Source organism: Ptychodera flava, chromosome 18 (genome assembly GCF_041260155.1).
Source record: "Ptychodera flava strain L36383 chromosome 18, AS_Pfla_20210202, whole genome shotgun sequence".
Lineage (NCBI taxonomy): Eukaryota > Metazoa > Hemichordata > Enteropneusta > Ptychoderidae > Ptychodera > Ptychodera flava.
Window position 1 is genome coordinate 18,316,905 of NC_091945.1, and position 12,481 is coordinate 18,329,385.

The 12,481-nt window shown below is 39.3% G+C and overlaps 1 protein-coding gene across 1 annotated transcript in view; it reads right to left on the reverse strand.

Annotated features, from left to right (window-relative positions):
• Positions 1–12,481, reverse strand: part of LOC139117060 (acid-sensing ion channel 1A-like) — a 54,340-nt gene that overhangs the window by 3,454 nt on the left and 38,405 nt on the right. The window contains exons 4-7 of the mRNA XM_070679895.1: positions 11,720–11,910; positions 6,067–6,274; positions 4,884–5,037; positions 4,277–4,368 (exon numbers count right to left, since the gene is read on the reverse strand). Of these exons, the coding sequence (XP_070535996.1) occupies positions 4,277–4,368; positions 4,884–5,037; positions 6,067–6,274; positions 11,720–11,910 (645 nt within the window). The remainder of the gene's footprint in view (positions 1–4,276; positions 4,369–4,883; positions 5,038–6,066; positions 6,275–11,719; positions 11,911–12,481) is intronic.

Sequence of the window (12,481 nt, forward strand, 5' to 3'; positions counted from 1 at the left end):
GGAGGGCGACTTAAAAAGTATAGCAAGTCAGAAGGGGGTCTTTAACACATTGCAGGGTTTTTTGGGGGGTATTGAGTAACAGGGGAGGGTCACTTATTTTCATGCACGGATAAGGGGGAGGGTCACTAATTTTTGTGCATGAACTTTTGAAGGGTCACTATTTTTTACGCAGCGGTTTTTCGAAAAACACCGGCCCACCCCCCCCTGTAATTTATGTCCAGTCCCTAAGTAATTTTTGTTTTTGCTCATAACACTCTCTTTTAGCATCGAGCACTGTAATTTCCCACGAGTACATCGGTATACTCTCTCTCTCTCTCTCCTCATCTCTCTCTCTCTCTCTCTCTCTCAGTTGGCAAACAAGGCAATTGATAATTGTAAGGATTATTTTGTTTGAAGATCCCTATCCTGCTGGTAGCAGTGTACAGCATACTGTCGGAAACATCATTCTTCGGTGAGTGATAGTGACAATCGAATTTCCCATGCGGGAATTTGCACATATTTTAATGAACCGTGACAATAACATCTTTATATTGATGTGCTGTAGGTTGAATCAATCAAAATCTGCCCAGTTTAAATACAGAGTCTTAAAACGGTTCATGAGCATGTCAGACCGATCGGTTATATACATATGTGATAAAGTCATGCAATTCATCAACTCTTTTGGTAAACTCTTTTTGGAGATAGAAATCTAATGATTATACTCAAAGACCCTGAAGGTCTATATCGTGATTCATTAACTCGTGGGGAATAACTCTCTCTTTTGGATTTGCATCTTTGTGGAATTTCTTCCTTCCTACGTTATTGACTCTGAGCCAAAAGTGCAGGATCAATCGAGGATTTTATTGTATTCTCCATGTGTTCTGGATACTTCAAGTATCCAGCTTACTGAAAAATTGAAAATTTTGGATCCTAGGGATGGATACAGCTATTGCAAATAATCCAGGCTTTGAGAACGCTGTCAATATTGCGTTGCATTATACACTGCACACTTGCAACATCCAGTAAATTGCCCTTGTTGTTGGATGGTGTGCAACAGACTGCAGTATGGCCGCAGCCTGCGAGGTGGTGAAATATTCGAACAGCGGATGACCACCTTTTTGTTTGAATTCATATCAAGCGTTGTCCAATCATAAATGGTGAGCGGTCATGTGATTTTATCAGTGTCATTTGCTCTATCCTGCTCGGTGATTAGGACGGCCTAGGCATGATCGTGTTCATTATATATTAATTATGTAGATTATCATATCGACGGAAAATTTACTGATATAAATCATAGAATCGAGGCACCTGATCAAAGGTACTGTACATGTAAGAAACCTCAATGAGCCGACTAAAGTCAATTCCATATGAATGCTATGATTGGCAGTTCTAATTATTGAATCCCATGGGGACAATGAAGTCCAGTGTCATATGAGTTGAAATGAAGCGATTAGGAGATACCAGATGGCCGTGTTCTTTTATTACGGAATTGACAAACCAAAAGACACTTCGTCCTTCTCAAAGATGCACTTTTCGTACGCATGTGTGTTTGGCTGCGACGGGAAGTGACTAAATGATAGAGCCGGCAAATAATCGACTGGTTTGAATTGCTGAGTAGATATAAACCCTTATAACTTAGAATAAATAACGAGTATCGATATCTTGGTCTGAAAACCCATTTAAATTTCTGATACGTTTTGTCATGGGGTTTGTGGCTGTTTAATTATTCATCGGCAGAGATTCTGGTCCAGATGTGTCGCATGCTAATCAAGGCGTACTTTCTTCTTTGAGTGATGATTTCTAATTGAAGTGGAACGTGTTTCCGGTCCATGTCCTATCATCGTCCTTTGCCGTCATAGTGTAACGAGGAGATCGAGTCATATGCCAGGCTATGTCATCTCATATTGACTAATGTCATCCAACGTCTATGATCCAGCTGAGTCGTGTCATGTCATGTCATGTCATGTTGCTTTGTGCCATGTCATGTCATGTCATGTTATGTCATGTCATGTCATGTCAGGAGCCTTCAGTGATAATGAGGGGTGGGCTGGAGGAATTGAGGGTGGTCCATCATGTAAAATATAACCCTCCCCGATGCCCCTTTCTAAAATGTAACCCTCACCCCTCCTCGAGACTCAAAAGTTTGAAATATGTCTATATCCTTGATAGAACCTGCTGAATTTGTTATATTACGGGAAAATATATTAAAGGGGCATTTGCTGTAACGTTTGCTCATACTTTTAGTTTTCTTGCTCTTTGTATCAAATGCTGTTTCCTGTCAAAGTCTTCCGCTCCTCAACAAAACCCATACACGTGTAGTGACTGTTGTTGACGAATGAATTAAATTTTCAACGATAACAATATCGACTGTACAAATATAGGACGTGTTAATAAGGTAAGGGACAGAACAGAAATTACAGGAGAGATGGCCAGTGGGTTTTTTTTTTGGGTGGGTCGCAATTTTTCGCGCAAGCATTTTTGAAGGGCAATGAAATTTCACGAGGGTCACCATTTTTTGGGCAACTGTTATAAGCAAGATGTGGCTGATCTAGTTCTTCATCCATACATATCAAATCATAATACATGGTAATCTATTGGCAAACTATTAACAATTTCCCGCTACGAAAAAGAAGCTATATCTATACTTTTATATATAATTGATAATTCATGGAAATATATGACTAGGAATATTTATTCATGTATAGACGTTTGATAATTGACATGTAAATGTACTTAATTAGAATAGAATGGTTACAAGTGCATAAGTGTACAAGAAATTTGATTTTTGAATTTCACCGAAAATGTTGATTCACTATATATGGCAGTATTGTTGTGAATTTTCTTTACACAGCTCTCTCAGACTTTGCATTCATCATAAACTTAGCAAGTTTACAAAATGTGACCCTCCCCCATTCCTCCGGCCCCCCTCATGATAACTGAAGGCTCCCTACGCCATATCTTGCATGTCATCTCATGTCATGTCACGTCACGTCACGTCATGTCGTGTCGTGTCATGTCATGTCACCTCGCGTCGCGTCGTGTCGTGTCATGTCGTGTCTTTGCAGCTCATGTAATATTTAGTTTCATATCAAGCCATGTCGAGATTTTTTTGTGTGTAATAGTCACGTCATTTCTTGTCAACTCATGTTATGCCCACACCACGAGGTGTTCAATGTTCTGCCCTGTCCTGTGCTTAACAATATATCCTGTCATATGATATGATATGATATGATGTCACACCACATCATATTTATCACCCGTTTACATATCACGTCATACCATATCACGTCACATCGTATTACGTCATATTATATCGTCGCGTCTCGTATCATATCATATACTACATCATATTTTACATTACATTTTATCATATCTCATATCATCTTATATCTTACATCTCACACATGCAAATCAAATCAAACCTTGTTGCACATAGTGGTCATTCCAAACATCCCTACGCAAAACTTTACTGCAATATAATCATATTTTTAATTCTCACCTACGGTCATTGAGTTTTCCTCCCTTATTTGGGCATTGTCTTCTAAGTTTTGTATTTTCTGTGCAACAAACACGTTTATCGAACTTGAAATTATCTCGAAAGTACAAATTAATTTATAGGTTGGATGCAACTCGTCACGAATGACACATGTACGTGTTTAGCCTCTAAGGTCATATCGTATATCTGCTGCCACCGTGATAAACATATTAACGATCAAACAAGGTGCCTTTGTTCACGGATGCATTTTACGTTTCTGGAATGTAATTTGAATCACAGGATTCTAGATATCTTTATTAAATAGAGATCATCTCTGATACATTGATAAACAGGGTTTTAAAGAACGGTAAACTGCAGAGCTAGTAAACTTACTGCACGTGACTATCGGTCAGTGGCAGTACGTATAGTATAGGTGCGGTATGACACTTAAGAAACTCAAGGTATGAAATCGTTTCCCGACTGGATTTTGAAAATCTGGGAAATCCAAGAAACTTTTACGTGTCTGAAGATTAAACTGGTCCAGGGGCAGGTAGATGCATAAACCAATCGATATAATGGCCAGCTTGCCAGAAAAAATGTATTTATCTTGTACCTTAAGTTTCTATAGTGGCGAAAAAATCAATGCACAATCAATGCACAAGGCGATAACGTTACAACTGCGCGTTTTGTACATATACTGCATGCTGGTACATCAGACAGAAGCTTTCGTTTAATATTAAAAGTAACAGTTACGATTCCCATCAGATTACCGTCCCAGAAACGTAACCTGTACCGTTTGGCCAAAGCTTGCTCAAGACTTACCCAACAAGCCGACGAGAGACGTTTCGGGAAGCTGGGTGATTGTTTCAAAGTTGAGCTCTTCGTAGAAAATGGTCAACACAAGTACATTGGAACTGTTTCAAAGATATAAACAATGTCGACAAATTTATCAACCACAGTAAACGGTTTGACAAATACAGTGAGGCTGCCCCCAAAAAACAAACAAACAAGAAAACACTAGTAAACACTAGCAACAAATTGTATAGTCTTATCCATTTATCTATTCGAGTCCTGGTTCACTTTACACGATTTTATAATTAAAATATAAGGTACTTAGTAAAACTGCTGGCATTGCTCGTCCAAGTTCGGATTGATCATAAAAAGTTGGACAAATCTGAATTAGACCATCACTGTGAATGCATGTACTAAATATTAATGTGATTAAGACCAGCAGTTTTAATAAAATAAATCTTCGAAATCTTGACGAAGGATCTCCCAGATTACAGCGTACTTTGTATAATAGCCTTCATTGTATAGCAACACAGCTAAAAGACACTGATGCATCCATTCGGGACACATACAGACACATCCAGCGTCAGGGGATCATTACAAACCGAATCGAACCAGACAAAATGCCATTTCCACCTACTCGATATACTCCTGGGTGTAGTTAGACATAGCCGGTGATTTGCCCGATCTGTCTGGCTTTAGACGGGAACTTGACGGCGTGACGGAGTAAACTTCGCTGTCGCACGGAATATGACACGGGCAGTCGAATTCTATATGGCCTTCGATGTATTCAACTATGATAAAGGAATCAAGAGAGAAGAGAAAAATCGTTGTTAATGTATACTCCATATTATCCACTTTAAGGGACGAATCATTGAGTTTGGGAGGGGTTGTCAAGGCGCCAATTTGCATCTTTCTTTCGCTTTTCCTGGTTTTGAAAATATTTTATATGGTATGCATGCTTTTTCTAAACAAGTATTCTATACTTTATGAGCGGTCGACATCAATATCTTTTGCAAATTATTAAACTCTGCAAAGCAAATTTTGGCAAATTGTTTCTCGGCATGACCTTTTTCATGTTTGACCCCTATCCAAGATATTTAGATCCATCCTTAAAGGATCATGGCGACGGGGTAGTAGCCACCTTTACAAGTTTCGAATATGTATCGTTGCTCTCTTGCCAAATTTAAGTTGGCGTCCCGCTAGGCGGGCGTACGTAGCTTAGCTGAGGGAAATTATGCCCAGCACACAACGCAGACAATACTGAGTGATGACGTTGCCGTTCGGATGAGCACTATTTTGCCGTTGGACATACTGCTCTACGTATTCCCAGTATGGTAAATTGGACACAAACATCCCACCATTCTGACTAACATGACAATGACCTTTATTTGTCACTTTTCATCTTTCTCCCTATTACTTCTAATCACGCCCTCACACCTATAGGCTTTCAGAATCTGAAAAGAACGCGTGTTTTGTCGCGTGTCTTTCATAGCATTCCAATCGGGAAATCAAGTCGGCCAAGTGAAAACCTCGACTCGTGCTATCTGCGTTCAACTCCCGGCACAAAGTTTTTCCTTCGCATATTTATTGTTTGTTACCGTTTTCTATGAGTTACACTGTCGATAAACAAATAAATTAATTAATTGGTTAACGAATAAATGAATGATAACGAGCAAATAAATCAGACAAAACAAACAAACAAACAAACAAACAAACAAAAGAAATAAGTAAATAATTTCGAAATAATGTAAAGATTTTCTTCATTTTGGCCGACTTAAAACGCTAATCTGCATTTTATAACAATAAGAAATGATAGATACGTAATTTGACATGTGCGCATTCTTTCACGATTTTTGGTGTGCACACAGGGCCATTGCCGGGCTGTTCGACAAGTCTGCATCCACACATTTCCAGTAGGAGCGCCGTCTCGCATTCTATTCGGCAAGCCGACATGGAATAGTGGTCGAAGTACTTGCTGCCGACTGATTTCATGTCACATTCTCCGTAGGGTTTCGACAGGCGCTTTATCTGAAAATAATGACGAAAGAGACTTATTAAGGATGTACGATCGGAAAATATAAGCGTACTGCGCCGATTTCCGCGCAGAAATGTATCCATAGTAACCACGCGCGTTCCGAACGTTTCTGCGTTGTACAAAATGTAGGCTGCAGGTAAAGGAAAATCGCGCCGAGAAAATGTTCAGCGTGCCCTCAAAACACGCTGAAGGTACGAGATTTCAGCAAAGAGATAAATAATGCAACATGACCGTAGCCTGTACAGCGTAAATCAGAAGTGTGACGTCTGATTCGCTATTCGTGGTTATAATTCCAATGATAGTGTCGCTAGTAGACCTACCGGAGAATGGAAGAATGGCCGTCGCATTGTCGATTTGAGTGAACTAGCCGAAAATCTTGACATTTGTGTCAGTTGCGGGCTTGCCTTTACGATTGTCATCGTGTATTGGAGAAACGCTAAGTTCACGGCCTCGGCTCCTGGCTCCACGTAGTGTGTGACAACTTACTTGGCCTGCAGCGAAGTCATTAGTCAACCCATGGAGGTAGGAAGATACCTCCATGGTCAACCTAATCCCCACCGATAAGCGTCACGGCAATAAATATTACGTGATTTTTTCTATGCTGTATTAATATATAGACTATAAAAAGTAGAAGAACCTAAAAGTCTTTGCTTTGTTCCACAGGCGCTTGGCACATTACTGGGATAATAATCGTATTTAACATGTAGAGTTGATTTATATTTAGTAAAAAAATCACCGTACGTGAGATATCAGTGTAGACCTATAGGCCTACATGTTGACAGGCATTATACCGAGTGGCTATGGCTGCCTGGCTCGGGCCAGGCGAACGCACTGCATAATCATCAATGTGTAGAATGTCTACATGACTTGATTATTTAATAAAGAATAACGGTACGTGATATTACTGTACATGTCGGCTAGCTTAACCGAGCGGCTGTAGCTGCAGGGCTTTGGCCCGGCTTGGGCCCGTTGTCCACTGCTGCACAGACATAAACTCAAGGCGTGAAAGCTTTTCACCGCCCGATTTCATAAATCAGCGAAATTCAGGATCTCTGAGCGTTTCGGTGATAAAAACTGGTCATCGGTCAGGTGGTTGCATAAACAATCGATCGACTGGCCCTTTTGCCTAAAATCATACCTTACCCTATGCTACTGGCGAGAAATCGTCCTAAAATCGGCTGGGCACACCAACCCAGCGCCGGCCATTTTGAATGAGTTGCATACAATGTATGCGCCTGTGCATACAACCCTTGGCAGATGACGTATTGTCTTTCAATTGCTCTTCTCTCATTGGACGCGTACGTTGCAGGAAGCTTATTCAAAATGGCCGGCGCTGGGTTGGTGTGCCCAGCCGATTTCAGGACGATTTCTTGCCAGTAGCATAGGGTAAGGTATGATTTTAGGCAAAAGGGCCAGTCGATCGATTGTTTATGCAACCACCTGACCGATGACCAGTTTTTATCACCGAAAACGCTCAGAGATCCTGAATTTCGCTGATTTATGAAATCGGGCAGTGAAAAGCTTTCACGCCTTGAGTTTATGTCTGTGCAGCAGTGGACAACGGGCCCAAGCCGGGCCAAAGCCCTGCAGCTACAGCCGCTCGGTTAAGCTAGCCGACATGTACAGTAATATCACGTACCGTTATTCTTTATTAAATAATCAAGTCATGTAGACATTCTGCACATTGATGATTATGCAGTGCGTTCGCCTGGCCCGAGCCAGGCATCCATAGCCACTCGGTATGCCAGTCGACATGTAGGTCTATAGGCCTACACTAATATCTCATGTACGGTGATTCTTTTACTGAATAATCAAGTCGTATATAGACATTCTACATATTAAATACGATTATTATCCCAGCAATGTGCCAAACGCCTGTGCTGTGTTCTGTCATTTCCCTCTCATTAAAGTTTAAGGGTAGGCTTGAATCATGACCATGCCTGGACAGGGCCACTGCAGGTAGCCACGCAGGTCAGCACCATTTGAAGAGCGCCCTCGCGCGACGAACCCGGGAGAGCATGGTTTATCGCCAGAACCTGTAAATCCTAGTTAGTTTTTGCAAAATTGTGAAAAATCGAGCTCGGTGACCTACTAAACAAAATGCGGTTTTGAAAAATTCACAAAAAGTGCTATTATTTGGCAAAGTTTGAGAAAATTGACATTAGTAGAAACTATCAAGAATTAATAAATTACCCTCTCCCATTCCTAAAATTTGGGGCATATTTGTTGCAATTTTGGTCAAAAAATAAATATGATGACTTTTTAACTCAATTTTAATGTAAGTAAAATCTTCAAAGTAGCTTAGGTTTATAATTTCTTTATTCTTTTACAGTGTAAACGTGAAAAATTCAATCATGATATAAATATGAAAATGATGACCTGTTTAATTGATTTTTAGTGATTTTGTGAAAAACCGTGAATTTTTAATGTCATTTTGTAAAAAAACAAGCGCGGTGACCCCATGTTTTTTTCCCAGTTTTAGACTATTCACATATGTAGGTATTCAAAAATCCCCATTTGAAAAAATTGACATTACTTTTACTTTTTCCGATCGTACATCCTTAACAGGGAATAAAACTGTAATATTCATGTAAGTTACTTTTAAGACGCTTGTGGAAATGTTCAACTAAATTTTAGTTAGAGAATAGACTCATCTCAATATCACGATAGGAAAAAAGTGCGAGACTGGAGCGAGAAAGTGACTTTTTCTCGCAAGTGGTGAGAATCTCTTGTTATTCTCAATGCTATCCAGTGAGATATTGTGAATTCTCGCAGGTGAGCAGTGAGAAATGCACTCCATGGTGAGAATCAAGGATGGTAACATATTCTCACCCGTGAGACTGGAAATTCTCACCAAGCCTATAGTCAGAATGGTAATTTTACTGGTGAGAATCAACCAGACTCGCCGTTCATTGGTGACGCGGAGAATCGGCCAGACTCATTATTCAATGTACTGGTGACAATTAACCAGATTAATCTTCACCAATGCAACTGTGAGTCTGGTTGAATCTCACCAGTGAATGATTAGTATGATACATTCCCACCGTAAAAAATAACCATTATCACTGTGCTTGATGATAATTTTCAGTCTCACCGGTGAGAATATGTTATCATACTTGATTCTCACCATGAGAGTGCATTTCTCACTGCTCAGATCACCAGTGAGAATTAAAAATGTCTCACTGAGAGCGGTGAGAATAATAAGATTCTCACCGATTGCGAGAAAGCGTTGCGAGAAAGCGTCACTTTCTCGCTCCAGTCTCGCAATTTTTCCTGTAGTGTATGTCTCTTTGGTATGTTCGGCTATGGCGTAGAAGCCGAAGGAAAGTAGTAAGATGCACAGTTTACACCAACATGCAGAAAGCAAGAAATGCTATCATTGTAACCTTTCTTTCGTTTTTCAAGTCTGGGAAAAGCACGACCACTGACTGATATCAAATCGATTCCTGAGGAAAGAATCATAGGATTTTAACATATGGCAGAATAGACAATATGACATTAAAGTTGTCCCCTGACCAAAATACCCTCGTTTTATTTTCAGTCATTTTATTTATTTTATTTCAATTTCAAAATTCTTAACACAAACGATAATCAATTGAGGGTATTATGTATTCAAAGTTCCCATTTTCATAACTTTTCAATTATTAGAGTCAGGAAGAAATAAATTTCTAAATTTTTAAATTGACCATTTTGCAATCAGCTCAAATTAATGCTCTTATTGACACGTGCATAGACGTGAAAAACCCTTAATTTTTTTTCCAAGTGAAAAACCTCTCATACAGAGCATGGATGATACGTTCTGCCACTTTTCAGACTTTTTTAGCAATAATATTTCAGACATAGTTCCATGGTCTAAAGTGTCAGTTAAGTCACATAAGTTCAGTTGACATAATTCATTGTTTAAACCAAAGCTCGCGATCGTTCACTGCGTTATTTAGAAAAGAACTTCCTGATTTAATCTCGATTTGATTTGCAGAATTCTACCCTTCTAAATGCAACGAGGCACTTCAGTATATATTACAGAACCTTGACACGTCGAAGAAAAAAAATCGATGGTGTTAGGTTTTTGATTAATCTATCATTGAAATCTGAGGAACACTTGCCCTGATGTCAAAATCAATAGACTGTAAACTGTGACAAGGTGTGACCTGCCAAGTTCATATTTCACCATCAGGTCACGTTGGTTAAAACTAGCGAAGCAAAGCATGTCCCATGGTGCATTTTAACAAAGACTTGAAGATTTGAAGCTGAAGACAGAAATTATACTATAAACATGATTTTTTAGAGCTAAAGCTGCTACGTTATATTACATACCAAGGCAAGTGGGTAAAAATACATATGGTTTTGGCTAAATACCGCTTTTTCCTGACTTGGCAGATGGAAAGTGATACCGTCTGGCAGGTAAAGGCAGTGTTACAGCCAGGACGCGCCATTGCCACAATGTCCCCAAAATGAAACCCGTTGTCCCGCATTCTCGCGTACTGCGGGTCACCTCGGGCACACTCTTGAGTCCCACTGTATTGGGTGTAGTCTGCTAGTAGTATCTATTAATGACGATGACCTCTGTTTTGCATATTATTTTGAGGTTTACAGCACTTACGTACTTTTGGAGCTGGCTATGATTAAAAATATTTAAACGCTGCACTTGATATCATAATTTGCATGACTGTAGTCCGTCTGAGCTCTGATTGGCGGCAGATACGGTATACTGCTACAATTGCCTGAAATTTAAGCATAGCGATGCGGTCCGGATAGCTTGGATTTTGTTCAGTGAAATTGATTTGTTACAAAAAAAATACAAAATTTGATTGACAACTGACTCATGTTGTCCCCAAAATGTGCAAAATGTCCCCAAAAACAAACGGTAGTGCATGGGACATATATAGTGTCCCCTGGTTTAAAATTCCTGGATGCAACACTGGTAAAGGGCTAAGGCAGACTGCGCTTCGAAAGTGAGAGACTTAAACTTTTGCTCAAACTTTCCCCAATGAAACTTTCAACCATTCTCTTTCCAAATCAAGATTAAAAATCAGGGAGTTATACCGTGCAAAATATGGTACTAGAGAAACAAAGTACCTAACATTTACCGAGATTTGAAATTCAAACTTGGCGCCATCCCTGTGTTAACTCTATGAGGAAAATACAAATTTTGATTTTCGAAAAACTAGGACTGTGAAAATTATTCTTACTCCAAGAGCTTTAAAATGAGCCTCCATAAGTTGTAGTTCCGAAAAGGAATTGTGAAAATTTGGGACTCCGAGCATCTGTACACGATGTGCATTCTATACCTTAAAAGAGCATTTCTGTAACGTAAGAAATTGCATGTGGCTAAATGTATTCTAGTGCGCTAGGAACAGCAACAATTTGTTATGCTGAAGGCAGCTTTCTTATTAAAAGTGAAAACAACGGTATTGTTTAGCGATCCCTACGTCACTCACCTCTTGTCTCGTTATTGCGAGGAAAATGTGACTGCCTGGTCCGACGGCAAAGCCTAACTCTTTCGGATAAGGTGGCTCGGTCGGTGGATGTATCATCAGCTTAAAACCGACGTTAATGAACGAGTCTTCCAGGTCAGCTGTCGGGAGATGCTCACTTGTTTGCGCGTTGAGGACAACTCGGAGCCCGTTATCTGAGGATGGAGAAGAAAGGGATTAATATGAAAGCTATTTTGTAAGATTATTATTTTGAAAAAATAACAAAGACTTTTTGCCGAGTGATTTCCATCATGCCTCTTTGCTTTCAAAACCTGACCAAAGTTTACACACGCTTTTACAACTGCGACACGATGAGGGCTGTATTAAACGTACATTTTTCGCGAATGCAACACTCATCAATAAATTAAGATAATATATATATATATATATATATATATATATATATATATATATATATATATATATATATATATATATATATATATATATATATATATATAAATTAAGATAATAGTCAAGCAATTTCTTGTCCCATTCCAAAGGTTATGTCGAAATGCTTATTTTCAACCAATCAACAAAGCCTGCATGTAATGCACAATACTATAGTTGATAACTGAACTATAATCCTAGAATTCATATATCATCACTTACATCATACATGTAGCATATTACAAAGTTAGTATATTTACTGTCATAATACACTGGAGATAAGACAAAGAGGTATCTGTTCTCTCCAACAAAAATGACAAACGACATTTCTTGACA